The sequence below is a fragment of the Pseudopipra pipra genome, chromosome 5 (assembly GCF_036250125.1).
Source record: "Pseudopipra pipra isolate bDixPip1 chromosome 5, bDixPip1.hap1, whole genome shotgun sequence".
Taxonomy (NCBI): Eukaryota; Metazoa; Chordata; class Aves; order Passeriformes; family Pipridae; genus Pseudopipra; species Pseudopipra pipra.
Window position 1 is genome coordinate 74,003,575 of NC_087553.1, and position 17,428 is coordinate 74,021,002.

The following is a 17,428-nucleotide window of genomic DNA, read 5'->3' on the forward strand; positions in this document are numbered from 1 at the left end:
GGAGAGCTGAGGCCATAAAGGGAAATCTCGGGGAGCAGTGGGATGGAACTGAGTCAAATAAAACACAATAAAGCACAGTATCAGGAGGGTTTTGTTGGCTTTTTTTTTATCCAAGAGTTAGGTTTGTTCAACTGTGAAATAGCCTCCCAAGGGAAGGGAACTGTTCCTTCAGTCATTTAAATGTGGAGAGGACAAAGCACTGATACATCCAATGGAACAGTTGTCTTGCCTTGGCAGAGAAATGGCCAGATATCATCAAATTCAGATTTTTTGCATCTCAGATGTCAGAGATGCTGGTGGGGAGCTTTTCTCCCCCTATTCTGTTATCACTGAGGTAAAAAAAAAAAAAAAAAGAGACCTTTTTTTTCCCTAAGTGGAAAAACACCAAGTTCCTGAAAGGAGCAGAAGGCCAAGAGCAAATGTTGCCACCGAGGTCTTGTGTGGCTGGAAACAAAATTCCCTCTTTTGTCTGTGACAGATTGAACGTGGAACTTGAAGAGAAGGAGAATTTATGTGTAAGTGCATGTGACAAATTCATTGTCACCAGCCCTGTGTGGTTCCTGAGCAGGGGTTGTTTTCTTGGGGAAGGGAGTGATGAGTGGGGAAAGAATTGATCTGCTCTGTTCCAGGTGGGTCAGTGTTGGCTCCTGTCTCAAAGCCTTTTTTCCCCCACTGTTTTCCATTTCAAAAGTCCAAAGAAACTGTGGTTGCCCCATCCCTGGAAGTCTCCAAGGCCAGGTTGGGGCTTGGAGAAATTTGGGATTGTGGAAGGTGTCCCTGCCCGTGGCAGGGGGCTGGAAATAAGGTTCTTCAAGTCCATAATTGACTCCTCCAAACACAGCATCCCGTTTGTCTCCTCAGATTGCCAGTCAGGAACTCAGGTTAGTTCCACTGCCAAAAACACTGAACAGGGAAAGTTTAATATTCCTAATTGGAATGTGCTGTGATCTCTGATGGGGTTTCACGCATAGGATTTAGCTGAAATCTCTATTATCTGATGTTTTGGATGACTGGAAAGAAGACCCTGGATGCTTCATTCCCCTCCAGTGCTCCAGGCCTGGATCACTGATGTGTGTGATTCCACCCAGGAATTCCTGGGCAGGATTCCACGTTGGAGAGTCCCAACGCGTCAGCAGTGGCTGGTGAGCTCAGCTGGGATTGCAGGGAACAAACAGGCCTTGGGGACACCAAATGACCCCTCCTGCAGTTGAGTCAAACATCACAAGCTGCATGATTTCAAGGCTGGGGAGAACTTGGCCCTTTTTCCCTTCAAGGGCTCTCTCAAAGTGCACCGAGAGTTCCGAGTTTAAGAGGATTTCGTGTCCTGCCCACCTGTGTTGTCTCATCCTGGCAGAATTCCACCTCGGATCCCTTCCTTGCTGCCTAACTGATGTGTGACAGGGGGGTTTGATGAGTTGATCTGAAGCCCAGTGACGTGTTTGGGGCTGTTTTTCCCCCCCCAGGACCATCGTGCAGTCGGACGAGAAGCTGGTGATCAGCGCGTCCTGGGCCAAGGACGACGACATCAGCAGGCTCCTGAAATCCCTGCCCAACTGGAGCAACATGGCCCAGCCCAAGCAGCTGAGACCCAAGAGGGAGGAGGAGGAAGACTTTATAAGGTAAAATAAATTTGGAAGCCGGGGGTTTCCAGGTGAAACCTCTGGAAAGCGTTTCCCGCTGGAAATAAAGGATTTGTGGTGTTTTCCTAGCTGTGGTGTCCCCAGGTGTGAGTAAAATCATGGAATCATTTGGAAAATAGAAAAGGTTTTAAGATTATCTAGTCCAAATATTTCCCCAGCACTGCTAGGGAAAAGGCCACCACTGACCCATGTCCCCAAGTGCCACATCCATATGGCTGCTAAATCCCTCCGGGAATGGGGATTCCAGCACTGCCAGGGCTGGACAGCCCTTTCTGGGAAGAAATTTTCCCTAATATCCAACCTAAACCCCTCCTGATGTGATTTCTGCTCCACTCTGTTGTTCAGACAAGGCTATTTGAGGAATCATGCCTGTGATCCCAGTCAGGGGAGCGGCTGGGATTGGGGAAGGAAAGAAAGGATTGGGTTTAATTCCCAGAGATCCTTGTCCTGCTTGATGGTTCTGTTCTGATCACCCAGGAGATGAAGAGAGCAGCAAATGCAACCTGAGGGAGGGGCCAACTGGTTGTACTGGGCAGGAATCCCCAAAACTGGTGTTGTCAAAGTTGTCTTCCCATTGGAGCCATGACCTGGTGGGGTTTTCCCTCCATCCCAACTCCAAATGAAAAATCCAATCAAATGAAAAATTAAATGAATAAAATAAAGAATGAAATGAGTCAAAGGAGAAATTCTGGTGCCTCCAGAGGGGGTTCTTCTACAGGCAACTTGTTGTCTCCAAACCAGATTATTTCCACCTTTCCAGGCAAGTGAAAGCTTTGAGGAGGCAGATTGTGCCTTTCCCTGCCCACTGGGAATGGCTCAGGCTCTGAATTCCTTGAAGGAACAGCTCCTCTGTGATTCCAGGGAGTCAGAAAAGCCTGGCTGCACATTCCCATTGCTTTTCATCACTTCCCTGATTGGCATTTGGCTGGGAAATGGGAGGAGGGAGTGAAGCTGTTGGAAATAACAGGTCTGATTTGCCCAGACTGGCATTTTCCCTGTTCCCTGAGTGGGAGCTCAGAATCTTGGGATGATGCAGCCTGGAGAGAGGAGGGAATCTGTCGAGTCACAGGAATGTTTGCTCATCCAGCAGCAGGGATGAGCAGCTTTGCCAGGCTTTTCAAAGTGGAAGAAGGAGGATACAGAGCTGTCCCTGAGTTGGGATTCATCAGTTTAATCCTCATCTCCACCTTTGCCTTTGAATTTATCCCAAAAGTACCCAAAAAAATAACCCCCAAACCACCACAGAAATACCCCAAAACACCTCACAAAGTTGCCCTAAAAACCCACCCTAAAAATACCCCGTAAGTACCCCTAAATCACCCCCAAAATACATCCAAAAGCATCCAAAAATACCCCAGAACACCCCAAAATACCCCAGAGATGCTCCAAAAGTACCCCAAAACCACCCCCCAAAATCACGGAAAAAACCTTACCCCAGAAATACCCGTGAAATAACTGAAAAACACCCAAAAATCACCCTAAAATACCCCCAAAATCACCCCAAAAGTACCTCCAAAATACCCTGAAAACACCTTAAAAACAACACCCAAAATCACCCCAAAAATACCCCCAAAACACCCCAAAAATACCCCAGAAATTTTTGGGGTAAAGTCTGTGCCCCTAAATTCTGTCTCAGGGATGAAGGGGGGGAATGCAGAACAGAAACGTGGAAATTCAGCTTAAAATCATGGAAATCATAAAATTCCAGAATGGTTTGGGTTGGAAGGGACCTTAAAAATCATCTCATCTCTCCCCCTGTCATGGGCAGGGACACCTCTCACTAGCCCAGGTTGCTCCAAGCCCCGTCCAACCTGGCCTTGGACACTTCCAGGGATAACATTTCCACACTTCCCAGGGATAACAACACTTCCAGCCTCTCCACAAGGATTTAACAGCAGCCACCTGCCTTGTTTAAGATTTAGGATGTTCCTAAATCACATCATTAGGGCCATTAGGGTGTGCCTGCAGAATTCCCAGAGAAGTGCTGGAATCACCATCCCATGTGGCACTTGGTGACATGGGTTAGTGGGAATGGTGGCACTCCTGATCCTGGAGTCTTTTCCAACCTCAATAATTCTTTGGGAAACCAGGACAGAGACCTCTCCCCCCATCCCTGCTGGCACCGTGCCAAGAATGTGCCACGTAGCCTTGGGATCATCCATGAAAACTGGGTGGATATAAAGCTGTGTTTGGGAATGTTAAAAAAATATAATGGAGAAATTAAGATTTTCTTTTTAACAAAGGGAAACCCAACGAGGAGCTCAGTTAAGCCGGGGATTAAGTCTGACAAAACAGGGATTTAAGTGACCCCCTATTGCAGCACTGGCAAATCCCGTGGGAATGGGGACAAAACGTGGGAATAAGGAACACTGAGCTCCACAGAGGAACAGCTGGACAGTGAGGAAAGGCCCTTCATTTATTTGGAATTTGCTTTATTCCCGGGGCAGTTGATGTGCCCTGTTGAGCCAGGCCTTGAGCCTGGGTTTAAGCAGAGCTGAATTAATCACATTGATGTCTCCCCACCTGTCCCATGGTCCCGTGTCCCTGAGGGTGGCTTTGCTTTGCGTTTCAGGGCCGCTTTCGGCAAAGAATCCGAAGTTCTCATCGGCAACCTGGGCGACAAACTGATCCCTCAGCAGGAGATCCTGCGCGACGTCAGCGACCTCAAGGCCTTGGCCAACATGCACGAGAGCCTGGAGTGGCTGGCAGGGCGCACCAAGGCAGCTTTCTCCAGCCTCTCCACCTCCCAGAGTAAGTATCTCCCATGGCAGAGCCTTTGCCTTGGAGCTGGAGCGGCGGAAATGTGAAATTTGAGCAGTTTCGGGCGCTTTTTGTCGCCGGTTCCGAAGCGGGTTCGTGTCAGGAGGCGGGAAGAGAAGCAGCTTCGTGTCTTTCTTCCTCATGGGTGCTGGGGTGGGACCTCTGCACTGGAGGGTGACAGGAGCAGCACTTCCAGCTCTCAAAGGCCTTTCCACAGAGACCTCAAAAGTCTTTCCACAAAGACCACAAAGATCTTTCCATAAAGACCACCAAGGTCTTTCCAGCTCTCAAAGGTCTTTCTAGCTCTCAAAGGTCTGTCCACAAAGACCACCAAGGTCTTCCCCGTTCTCAAAGGCCTTTCCACAAAGACCTCAAAGGTCTTTCCAGCTCTCAAAGGTCTTTCCACAAAGACCTCAAAGGTCTTTCCAGCTTTCAGAGGTCTTCCCAGCTCTCAAAGGTCTTTCCATAAAGACCTCAAAGGTCTTTCCAGCTCTCAAAATTCTTTCCACAAAGACCACAAAGGTTTTTCCACAAAGACCACAAAGAGTTTTCCAGCTCCCAAAAGTCTTTCCACAAAGACCACCAAGGTCTTTCCAGCTCTCAAAGGTCTTTCCACACTTTCCACTTCCCAGGAAGGTGCCCAGGGCTGTGGGCAGCCAAGGCTCCTGAGCTCTGATGGGAGCTGGGAATTGAAAATCAGCCTTTTATTCCTGGGAAATGATGAGGGAAATTTGCTGGCGCTGAATAAATCGTGGTGGTGTTTGTCCATTAAAATCATTGTCCCCTGACAGCAAAACATCTCTGGTTGAGTGAAAATCCTTCCCATGGCTCCTAAATCTGCTCTAGGACAGGACATTTAACCTGTTTATTCCAGCTGTCCGTGTTCAGCTCGTTGGGATCCAGAAGGATAATTAAAATTATACAATCAGTTAACAATTAAAGCCCCAAATTAATCCTTGGAGCTTTAATATTCCAATATTCCAAACCCATATTTTGAGTTCTCAGTACCTGGGTGCCAAGACTCACTCTGCTCTCACAGGCTGTGCTTTAAAAAGGGTATAAACAAATAAAATTTAAACAAAGCCCAGTGGGAAAAAAAAGACCAAACCAAAAAAAAAAACCACAAAAAACTAAATCCAGCTCTCAAACTTCAGCAGCCAAATATTTATTCACAGATCTTTAGTTACTGAGAGGGTTCTTGGGGTGGAATATTTGTGTTGTAACAGTCAGAGCTGTTAAAATAAAACATCATTTATAACTTCAGCTCTGGTTGAAACCCTTGGTTTTTTTAAATAAATCAATATTTCCCCGACATTAAAGGGGACTTTGAGGCTTGCTGAGGGGCCCTTCCACGCAGCAGTGAATAAACATAAAAGCACAGAGTGGAATATTTCACTTGGCAGCCTCCTCCTGACGAGAAAAACCCATCTTCCTCTGGAATAACTTCCTAGTAAAACATCTGTACAATTCCAGGAGTATCTGGAATGAGGGGAAGAACGAGCAGTGCTGGATGGACTTTAAGGTTCCTTCTCACCCAAACCATCCTGGGACTCCATGATTCCATGAGATGATCCCTGTCTGGCCTTGGGGTTATAATCTAAGTCTGACCCAGGGAAAGGTTTCCAGCAGAGCCATTAACTCCTAAAGGAAAACCAGGAGGAATTTCTTCCTGGAAAGGGTGGTCAGGCATTGGAAGGTGGTGGAGTTCCCATCCCTGGAAGTGTCCAAGGCCAGGTTGGAGCAACCTGGGATAGTGGAAGGTGTCCCTGCCCATGGCATGAGAGTTTTCCAGTCCCTGCCAACCCAAACCATTCTGGGATTCTCCAATTCTAAATAAAGGGGATTTTTGTCACAGTAACTTTAATCCCAAATATTCCAGTTCAGTGCAACTGGGATTGGTTCCTCTTGCACAAACCAACGTGTCACCCATCCTGCTTTTTGGGCAGGTGGCACTTTTTTGTATTCCTTTGAGCAGCTCTGCCTTCTGCTTTCTGTTTCTCCTTGGCCCAGCTCTTCCACTGAAGTGTTTGTGCTTGAACAAGAGCAGTAATTTCATTAACTGGGGGTTTATCTTCCCTGCAGGATGAGAACACCCATCCAGCTCTTTGATCCTTTTGTCTTTTCTGTCCCAGCAGCTGGAAATTAAATCCTGGTCCCGCTCAGGGCATCATCCAAACGTTTAATGAGGGATCAGAACCAGAATTTTTGGTGCAGTGCCACAAATCCTGTGATCTCCAACCAGTCCATGCTGTGGTGGTGGTGGCCCTGAGTCCCTTTCCCTGCAAGAAATCGTGATCTTTTTCAAGTAAAAGGGCAATTTCTGGGCACAGCTATAAATATTCAGACAGCCCCAGGTGGAGCTGGGCAGGTTTTGGGAAATCCTGAGCAGGTTTTGGGAAATCCTGAGCAAGGAAATCCTGGCTTTTTTTTGGTGACTCTGTCAAAAGGCCCCTTCCCAGAGATAAAAATCCAATAACCCCTGGCTGTGGACGTGCCCCAATTATCACTCATTGAGCAGCAGACTTGCTAATGGAGTGTTTTGTCACGCTGGGAGCAGCCTCTGCATTCTTCATTATTTAGTGTTTGCTCAGCTGATGGCTCTCCCACAGCTCTTCCCTTATCTGCACTCGCTCACAATTGGATTTTGTATTTCCCAAACCCATCAGAAAGGTCTTCTGAGGGAATACAAACTTCTTTTTTCACAATAACCCTTTAAGGATTCGAGTTGCCAGGAGAGGGTGAATTTATTGAGGAAGGCAAGTCCATTTTAAATGGGTTTTATATGAAAATGGAAGTCGAGTTTTCCCTCTCCCACTTCTCTTGCCTTGTCAGATGCAGATGGAACATCCTATTTCATCCTTTTCCCTCGTGGAGCTCCTCAGATCCTCTGCATATTATGCACCAGGAAGGATTTGGGAAGTTTTGAAGGTGGTCGTGTGGTGTCTGTAGGTAGGAGAAGGAAAGTTGGCTTGCGGAGTTGGAGCTGCCCTTGAAATTCAGCCCCTTTTGAGGTCTCCTGACTTCAGATTTTCGTGGCCAGTGAACAACTGACTGGTTTAAACACCAAATTTGAGATTATTTTCTCGCAGGAATCATGGGATGGTTTAGGTTGGAAGGGACTGCAGAGACCATCTTGCTCCAAACCATGGGCAGGGAGGGACACCTTCCACTATCCCACGTTGCTCCAACCTGGCCTTGGACACTTCCAGGGATCCAGGGGCAGCCACAGCTTCTCTGGGAAATCCATTCCAGCCCCTCCCCACCCTCCCAGACAGCAATTCCTTCCCAATATCCCATCCATCCCTGCCCTCTGGCACTGGGAAGCCATTCCCTGTGTCCTGTCCCTCCAGGCCTTGTCCGAAGTCCCTCTCCAGCTCTCCTGGAGCCCCTTTAGGCCCTGCAAGGGGCTCTCAGCTCTCCCTGGAGCCTTCTCTTCTCCAGGAGAACATTCCCAGCTCTCCCAGCCTGGCTCCAGAGCAGAGGGGCTCCAGCCCTGGGAGCAGCTCCAGGGTCTCCTCTGGACTCTCTCCAGCAGCTCCACGTCCTTCAGGAATGTTGTTCCCAGGGCTGGAGGCAGCTCTGCAGGAGGGTCTCACCTCAGGGGCAGAATTTCCCCCTGCCCTGCTGCCCCTGCTGTGGGATCAGCCCAGGGCATGGGGGGGGTTCTGGGCTGGGGCATCTCCACCTTCTCCTCCACCAACACCCCCAAGTCCTTCTCCCAGGGCTGCTCTTGAGCTCCCAGAGCTCACATAAAACAGGATTGTCTTTCTCTTCGAGCTGGTTTATTGGAAGTCAAGCTTTTCTCTCTGTACCCTGTGTCCAGCTCTGTTTAATGATCAGTACCTGGGTGACAAGGCTTGCTCTGCTCTCACAGGCTGTGCTTTAAAAAGGGTATAAACAAATAAAATTTAAACACAGCCCAGTGGGAAAAAAAAGAGCAAACAAACAAACAAAAAAAAAAAAACAAACCACACCTAAATCCAGATCTCAAACTTCAGCAGCCAAAACTCCCAATCAGGAGTTGCTCTCACATCAACCCCTTTGGGGGGGACAAATCTTGATTTGCTCAGTGTATCAGATTATCTTGTTATCATGTTCTTATCTTGTCTTCAGTGAACAATCACCCCATTTTAGCACCTTAACAGTTTTAACCCAGAAAAACAGGACTCTGGCAACAGTCTGAAGTTTGACACCTCCTCTCCTGCCATTGCCTTCCCCACAAAAAGGAAATCTCTTTAAAAACAGACCCTGAGGCCATTCAGCCTCTTGACTCCTTTATCCAGGCAGTGTCTAAAGCAGGTTATTTTCTCCTTTTCAGGGGTGATTCCACCCCAAAACCAAAGGCTTTGTGTAGGAAGTGCCTTCAGCTTTTCCTCTGCGGGTGGGCAGCACTTCACCCCCAGCTTTGCAGCAGTTCAAGTGAGCTACAAACTTCATTCAAAAGCAGAAAAAACAGGTCATGCTCCAGCTTTTCCCCAAATCCTGCATTTCCCTGCCACTGTTAATGCTAACACTGAGCATTTGCATCTCATTTTCCAGCCACAGATCTCTAAGTGCTCTCCAAACCTTAGTGAAGGCCATCAAAGCATCAAGGCCATCCTGCCCCTGGAGGGTCAACCTCTCCTTTTCCCTGGTTCCTGGAGCTTCCCAGCCCTGGAATGGGCTCTGATGGCTGAGGGGAATTATCCTGCCCCACTCCTGAAAGCGATGCTTTTAAAACTGATGGCAGAGCCCCTTCATCCCCTTCAGCCAGAGGGAAAGGAGCTGTAATTTCCAGTCACTCCAAGGCCCTTCTCCTGCTGCCAGAGCAGTTTGAGGAGGGGGGTTTGGAGCACAGATGAAAAATCCAGTGGTAAAATTGATGCCTTTCATTTCCCAGTCGGGCCACCCAGCAGTGCTGAACTCAGCCAGGGCTTTGTGTTTAACCCTGGTGTCTCTAATGAACCGAATTCAGCTCTTAAATGGGGCTGGATTTCTCTCAGGTTGGAGCTGATTTTTTTTTCCCCTCCCTGTCCCTGAACTCGTGACACATCTCCCTGTATTGATTGCTCAGGGGGATTTTTTATTTTTTTATTTTTTTTTTTAGAGATCTATTAATAGAGGACCTTATTTAAAAGCCACATTAGAGATGATCAACACGTGCCTGACCTCATGCAGGGCAAGGACTTGGTGAAAGCTGTTGCTTTGTTATTGCAACAAAAGTGAGTGTCTTTCTGAAGCACTAAAAGCTGCCCATTTCTTCCCCAATTCAGAACATCTGCCATTAAATTAACAAGGCACATCTCCAGTGCTTGTGTTATTTGATGAATATCTGTTGCTTCAGTGTAATTTCATTTAAATGACAGCTTTCCAGTTGAGCTCCTCGAGCATCATTTCCCAGCGTTTCTTCTTTTCCGCCCCCTGAACGGTTGGGGCTCTTCTTGCAAATGCACAAAAACCCTGTCCAGGTGCTCTGAACCTTCATAATAAGATCATTTCTAACCTCTTTTCCCATCTCAGGGCTGTGCCCACATTGCCTGTGTTCATTTGCTGGTTCAAATCTTCGTTCAGGTCTTGTTGGTTCAGGGAAGAACCAGAGGAAGCCAAAAGGGAAAAGGTTTTCCTGGGCATTTTTCCTGCATGGCCACGACTCATTTAAACCCACCCAGCTCCCTCTTGTCCATCCCACCCTCAGCCTGTTGCTGTTCCACACCTCTGGAATGCTGCAGAGGTGCCCCATGTTCTCTCCTTGCTGCTACAAACCCCAACATCATCCCCCCAACGTGCTTGGGGCTAGTTGTTTAACCAAGAAATGAGGGACCTGCCTCCAGTCCTGGGTTCCCCCAGGTGGGAACACCCTTGGGCAAGGACAGGGGAGCTCTGCCATCCTCACCCACAGAGAAACAATCTGTCAAACCCACACCAAACCATCGGGGATCACCTGGTAATTAATCACCATTTGTGCTTTGAATAGAAGCTACAAATGGACTTAGGAAAGCTGCTGCAAACAGGTGGGAGAGCTGAGAGCCCCTTGCAGGGCCTGAAGGGGCTCCAGGAGAGCTGGAGAGGGACTGGGGACAAGGCCTGGAGGGACAGGACGCAGGGAATGGCTTCCCAGTGCCAGAGAGCAGGGTTAGGTGGGATATTGGGAAGGAATTGCTGTCTGGGAGGGTGGGGAGGGGCTGGGTTGGAATTCCCAGAGAAGCTGTGGCTGCCCCTGGATCCCTGGAAGTGTCCAAGGCCGGGTTGCTCATAGTCCCAACCAACCTGGGCTAGTGGAAGGTGTCCCTTCCTGTGGCAAGAGGTGGAACAAGATGATCTTTAAGGTCCAAACCAAAATATTCTGTGATTCTGTGACCAGTTCAGGTAGAGGATAAGAATCCAGCTGGTTCCTTGGAGGACAAAAACTACAGATAATTAATTTGGGATGGCAAAGTGCTCAGACCAACCTCCAAGACCTCCTGGCAACAAAATACCTGTTCTGGTTAAACTGAGCACGAGGAGGTTCCTCTGCTTTGTTTTATAACTTGGGCAATAAAATTTCCCAGCTTAAATACGGATCAGCTTTGCTGGATCTCGGGGATAAAACCCCACAGTCCTCAGGCAACTAAAAGCTCTTTTAGTTTTCTTGCTCCTGGTGCCTCTCAGTGCCTTTTTTTTTTGGGGGGGGGGGGGGGTGGTTTCCCCTGGAATTCCGCAGCGCAGCTGCTCTCACAGGTCAGTGGTTGCAGCCTTACATCCGATATTTAAAGGTCAGGAAACCAGAGGTGGTTTTCCTGACCTGGCTCCTGCATTCATGGACCGGGGACACCACCGGGATGCTCTCCCGGTGCCTGCGGGCTCAGCACTTAACTCAGCCCCGTGATTACACTAATTACCCACGTTGGGTCCCTCTTTCCTCCCATCCACCGGCCCTAAAGGCGGGGGATTGTCGTGTAAATAAGTGACCCTAATTAGCGAGGCTTTCGACGAGGAGCAATTCCAGCGAATCGAGGGGGGTTGTGGAAAGAACTCCCAAGAACCTGATCCTGGTGGTTCAGTTCTTGGGATCTTTTTATCTCTCCTGAAGGAAAAACGGCTCGGTGGTGTCACCTTAACAGCAGAAGGTCCTCCTTGCTTGTCCTTGTTTTGGCAGAGGTGACGCTTCCCTCTGCTCTGGAAGGGGCAAAAGAATGGTCAAAAACTCAGTGATGTGACTCCAAAGCACAGTCAGTTGTTGATGTCACCACATGGGATGACTCTGATCTAACCAGCTTTTAAATCCTATGGGATTTGGGGGGGAAATGACTCTGAAATGAGCAGGAATTGGGGAGAAGTCAGACTGGTGCAGCTGATTCCAAACACAGCTGATGTTCCTGCTGCCACCAAAGTCATCTTGGTGCTTGCCTGTTCTCCTGGTTTTTCCTGGTTTCCCACTCTTCACCCCACCTTTGAAAACCCTCTGTAATTCCCGTGGATATTCCTGTTCAGACCTTCCTCAATATCCTCCTGGACAAGACTCTTCCATTCTTCTTTGTCTCCCAGCACAGACCTCCCTGCTGCTCCTCCTCTTGCTTTGCAAACTAATCTATTAATAAAAAAACAAACCAGCCCCCAAACCACTCATCTCTAATTTTCAACAGTCCAAAAAGAAGATCTTTCAGGTATTTTTATTTTCATTGCATTTTTTCCCCCCCTTGGCCCTGCAGTTTTTGCTCTTTGGCATCAGGACACGGATCGAGCTCAGGAATTTTGCTCCTTTCTCTTCCAGTGAGTCCAGGCTGGGAGGCTGAAGGATCTTCTAGGAATACAACCCCTCCCAGGACAAGTTTCTACCCAGAAAAATTCCACCCTGATGTTTTGAGGGCGCTTATTGGGAAGGTGCAGCTCAGGATCGAGGAAAGAAAGGAAAAGGAGGGAGAGGGAGCTTTTGGCTCTCTGTAGATTGATGGAAGTGTCTCCAGGACTTCACTGGAGCTGGGATTTTGCTCTATTTTTAATGCAAATGAGTTGAAGCACGTGGCTGGTTTGGGCTAAACAAGCCCAGAGAAAGGTGGGCAACTCCAAAAAGGCAAAGAAAACCACTAAAAATGTTTCCAGACCTGAGAAAAAAAAAAAGGATTTTTACTGAGCTTCGGAAATCAAGTCACTTCTGAGCTCATGGAATTCAGCCCAAGAAATAATATTTCTGGGAAGGGTAGGAAAGGGAAGAGTTACATTATAAATCACAGGAAAGAGGAAAAAAAATTAACACAGAGGCTATTTCATAGTTGAGGAGCCCTGGAACAGCAAATCCTGGACTTTTCAGGGAGATCCTTCCACCCTGAAGTCAACTGTGATGGTTTTCCTGCCCTTTGCTCTCCCTGCCCCATTTTGCTTCCTCCAGTGAAAAAACAGTGACAAACACCTGCTTTTTGGAGTTTTTTATATGAACCAGGCAGTTCTGGGTGATTTTTGAGCCTTTTCCAGCCTCGACTGCGAAGTTCTTCGAGGAATGTGTTGAGCCACCAAAGCTTCCAGTGGGTTTTTGCGACGTAAAACTCAAACCTCCGCCAGATTTTTGCTTTTCCCCTTTCTTTGGCAGATATTTCCCCCACAGTAACCCCTCTCCCAAGGCTGCCTGTTTGCAGAAAGGGATGGAAAACCCACCCACCCCCCTTTCCGAGGAGTTATTGCCTTTTTTCCCAAGTGCTGATTTCCCGGGGAAATGGATGCTTGCGAGGAGCTCGGGCAGCGCTAACGAGACGATTCATTAACCGGGGGAGCGTCTGCACGGCCACAAAAAAACATTAATTCCCCAAATGAAAAACTAATAGAGTGTTTAGCCTGTTCTTTATCACCTCTGACAGGCTGTGCTCTCCCTCATCAGCGGTGTTTGCTGAACTGATGGGCTCTGCAGCCCCGTCCTTCTTATCGCCCTTCTTATCGCCGCTCATCGCCCTCCGAGGTCGGCAGGAGTTTTTCCAGCCTTTGTCCTCTTTTTCCCTGCACTTGAATTTTAACGTGGAGTGAAGGGCGGAGAGGCCGCGGGAGGAAGTTTTCTCCGGGCCAGCTTTCAGTTTTTGGCTTCTTTCCCGCGGGTTTTGGGTGCTGGTTGTTCCTTCTCCAAAGCCCCGAGTTGATTTGCGAGGGAAAACCCCTCCCTTAAGTATCTTCCACTCGAAAATGGGATTTATTAGTTGGAATTTATTGTGAGTTATATTAATAAGAAGCTCTCCTTGAGCTTGTTTTCTCTTTACTTCTGCCTGTCCTTTAAGTGTTGGCAGAACTTTGCCCCTTCAGCACCAGCGAGTGCTTTCCCTGTTGATCCCAGTAAAAGCTGGGATTTATTTATTTATTTATTTATTTATTTATTTATATTTATATTTATTTAAATTCCAGACCAGTGGAATTTAGACAATTCCATCCTCCCACCTCTTGTTTGAAGGGTCCTGACCTCTTGCAGCTGTCCCATTTGTTCTGTTTTCACGAGGATCCCAGCGTTTCTCTGTCAGTCCAATGGGGTTTGTCCATAAATGTTGTGTCCATAAATGTTCCCCGTATCCCAGAGCTTTGCAGGGATCGGGGTCAAGGAGGAGGATTTGGGCTGTTACAAGGGACACTCAGTGCTGTCATCACCTCTGCTCATCACCTGCCCCACTCCTGTCTCCAGAAGTGCCTCCAGAAAGAGGTGTTTGTAGAGACAAGCTCGTGGTGGAGTCAGGAGTTGACCTGATCCATCTTTGTGGAAGCGAAGGTCAGAGCATGGAATTGCAGAGCCACCGTCCTTTGGAACTGCCTTTCCCTTTGGATCCTGCAGGAAGAAGACAGCTGCCACCCAAAATCCAACTGTCAGGTGCCAGAAATGTTGAAGGTTGGACCAGATGACCTTTCAAGGTCCCTTCCAACACGGTCTGTTCTCTGATCTTGGAAATCTGAGGAGATATCGTTGCTCTCAGTGTTTTATTTCTATTTAAACTCTCTGGAAAACAGAAAAATTTAGGTAGAAAAGGAACAATGCAGCAATTAATTTTATTTTAATTTAATTTTAAACATCCAGCCATATCTAGGAGGTCCCAACATTCACCCCTTTGAGAAGCACAGGGAAAATGTCAACCCCAAAATCCAGCTTTGCTTCCCCCGAATCCCTGGAGCTCCGGGAGGAATCTCGTGAACTTCGGGAGAGTCAAAACCCAGTTCCAGATTTTATGGCTCATTCCAGACCTTTCCTATAAATCTGCAGCTCTGAGGTCTCCAAACTAGACCAGTTTAGGAGTAAGCAGTGAGTGAGCTGTGCCTTGGGGCTTCAAATAGTGCTCCAGCAGCCAAAAATTGGTCCAAGTGGCATCTGTGGGGCCCTTCCCACTCAGAATAATCCGGGAATTCTGGGATTCCTTTCCTCATCAGTGTCCCAGAAATCCCAAGCAAAGCTGTGTTATCCAGCAGCATGGAAAGCTCAGTTTAGACAAATTAATCCAGGCTCAAGGTGATAAAAACACCAACGGAGCGAAGCCACCGCTCGCTCCACCGGTGGGTGTCGTGTTGGCCAAGTTGGGATCATGTTCAGCTTGGATTAGGGATGGAGGGTGAGGAAAGGGATCAGGAAAGAGGAGAAGGGGAAGAAGAAGTGGATGGCTGCCGACCTGCTGGGGAGGTTTTTCTGGTATTTCAAGGCTTTTTTGCTTTTTTTGCTGTTTTTTTGCTTCTCTCCCGTTTTCTCGGGGGGGTGGTGGGTCAGACGGCCCCAGGGGGTGTCACCCTCTGCCTAACTCCACAACCAGCTCCAAATCACATTTTTTTATTCCAGGCCCCTTAATAATTCAGGCTCTGATTATTTTGGTTTTTTGCTGCTCCAGCTCATTCTGTGCCCAGGATGATGGAGTAAAAACCGTCTCGAGCGAGACTTAAAGAAAAGGGGATTTTTTTTCTCATGGGCTGTGAAATGATCCTTCCTGGGTGTCCAAAGGAAAATTGATGGGCTCTGAAAGGCTTCCTTGGAGCTCAAAAAGTGAAAATCCACTGGAGAAATTCATCTTCATCCCCCCCCAAGCCCCCACCTGACCCTCCTGTGAACACCCAGAAGGACTTCAGGCTTTAAATAAGGAGCAGCTCGTCCCCGTCTCCCTCCTCCTCTCGCCTCCACTGACAAATATAATTACAGCTTCACTTAAAGTGCTGTAAATGAGTTCTGGAGAGGAGAAAAATGGTGTGTGTATCTGCCTGCTGCAGGAATTAGCTGACTCCTGCTTTTCAGATGATGGGTCCATCCATCTCCGGGCCTTCCGGGGCGGAATCTCTGGAGCGAGAGCCCTGACACTGCTAAAGAGAGATGATTCTTGCAGCCAGTCCATCTCCAGGCTGATAAAAGCTACTCAAAATGTAGGATTTTTGGTTCAAAATAGGTGGTTTTTCCGTGCATAATAAAGGTGAGGTTTCCTGCTTTCTGCCGTGACCAGAAAAGCAGCCCTTGATCTGATCCCTGAGCCAAAAGTCCTGCCCCCCTCCAGGGAAAACCAGTGTCACTTGGAGATGTCACAGCTCTCCCAAAGCAGCTTCCAAGAGTCATCTGTTAACACCTTTATCTGGAAATTAGAGGTTGTGTAAATAATCCCATCACCCCCTCGCTGATAATTCCACTTTCTCCGCGGGGTAGAGCTCGGTGAGGAGAGAGAAAAGCTGGGAGAAGTGTCAGGGTGTGCTGGGGAGGGGGAACCCCTGTCATTCCCACTCCCCCTGGGGGTTGTCACTCTCATTTCCCTCTTTATTTCTCTTCCACCCTCCAGGCCAGTGAATTATTTCCAGCAGTTTTTGAATTTCTCGCCGTGTTCCCGCAGGAGCTGCTGAAGGAGGGGAGTCCACAGAGTCATCCCAGAATGCTGTGGGTTGGAAAGACCTCCAAGATCATCTAATTCCAACTCTTTGCCATGGGCAGGGACACCTTCCACTAGCCCAGGTTGCTCCAGCCTGGCCTTGGACACTTCCAGAGATCCAGGGGCAGCCACAACTTCTCTGGGTGTCAAAGATCACCTGCTTCCAGCTCTCCATGTTTTCCATGGCTTCATCCTTGCACACTTTTCTCTGGTTTAATTCCCAGAACATTTAGAGGCACATTCAGGCACTTGAGTGAAATCTCTCCCTGGGTGAAATCTCTCCCTGGGTGAAATCTTTCCCTCTGGCTTTGCCACTCTCCTTTATTTGTACAACTCCCTCTTATATTTTTACCTCCGTTTCAATTTGTTTTACACAAAAAACATTTTTGAGTTTTTATCTCCTTTTTTTTTTTTCTCTCTTTCCAGGCTGGATGTGATTTAACTTTAGGAGCAAAATTTAATTTTGTTCTATTTTACTCCTTATTAAATTAGGAGCAAATCCAAAGCTCGTTGAAGGTTCCTCTCCCAAGGCAGGTTGTACAAACAAGCCCCGAGTGACATTTACCTAAATCAGCCTCCAAGGCACAAAACAGGAGGAAAGTTGTGCCAGGGGAGGTTCAGATTGGATATTTGGGAAAATTCCTTCGTGGAGAGGGTTGTCCTGTCCAGAGCAGGGGTGGAGTCCCCATTCTTGGAGGGATTTAAAATCCATATTGATGTGGCACTTGGGGATGTGGGTCAGTGATGGGCTTGGGGAATGGTTTGATTCCATGATCTTGGAGGGGCTTTTCCAGCCTTAATGATTCCCTGATTCTCCAGAAAGCCATGGAGAGCTCCACAGGGAAAACAGGAATGTTGCCATGTAAAGAACCGAACGTAAAACATCAATGAGGAAGTTTTAGGCTGGAAATTAGATCCCAAATTTTAACTTCCCGGTTGGAAAAGTGATGTTTGAAAGGAGCCAGCAGGGGTAGGAACCTGACCAGCTTTAATATGGCCCAGGAGTTCATACTCCAGGCCCTGGGACACAGGGATTGTGGGGATGGGACTTGCTGATCCAGGAGATCCCTGGCAATCCCATTGTTTAATTCAAGTAATAGGAACCAGCCCGATCCCAAACCTTGCTAATCATGTAGGCAGGATGTCAGTCCTAAAGTGCTGCTGGAGCAAGGCCTTGATCCCAGGAATTTGGGATGTGTTTCCTCTAATTAGGGCAGAATG

The 17,428-nt window shown here is 47.9% G+C and overlaps 1 protein-coding gene across 1 annotated transcript in view; it reads left to right on the forward strand.

Annotated features, from left to right (window-relative positions):
- EXOC4 (exocyst complex component 4) overlaps positions 1–17,428 on the forward strand; it is a 304,134-nt gene that overhangs the window by 256,131 nt on the left and 30,575 nt on the right. Inside the window, exons 13-14 of the mRNA XM_064656590.1 lie at positions 1,464–1,619; positions 4,213–4,391. Of these exons, the coding sequence (XP_064512660.1) occupies positions 1,464–1,619; positions 4,213–4,391 (335 nt within the window). The remainder of the gene's footprint in view (positions 1–1,463; positions 1,620–4,212; positions 4,392–17,428) is intronic.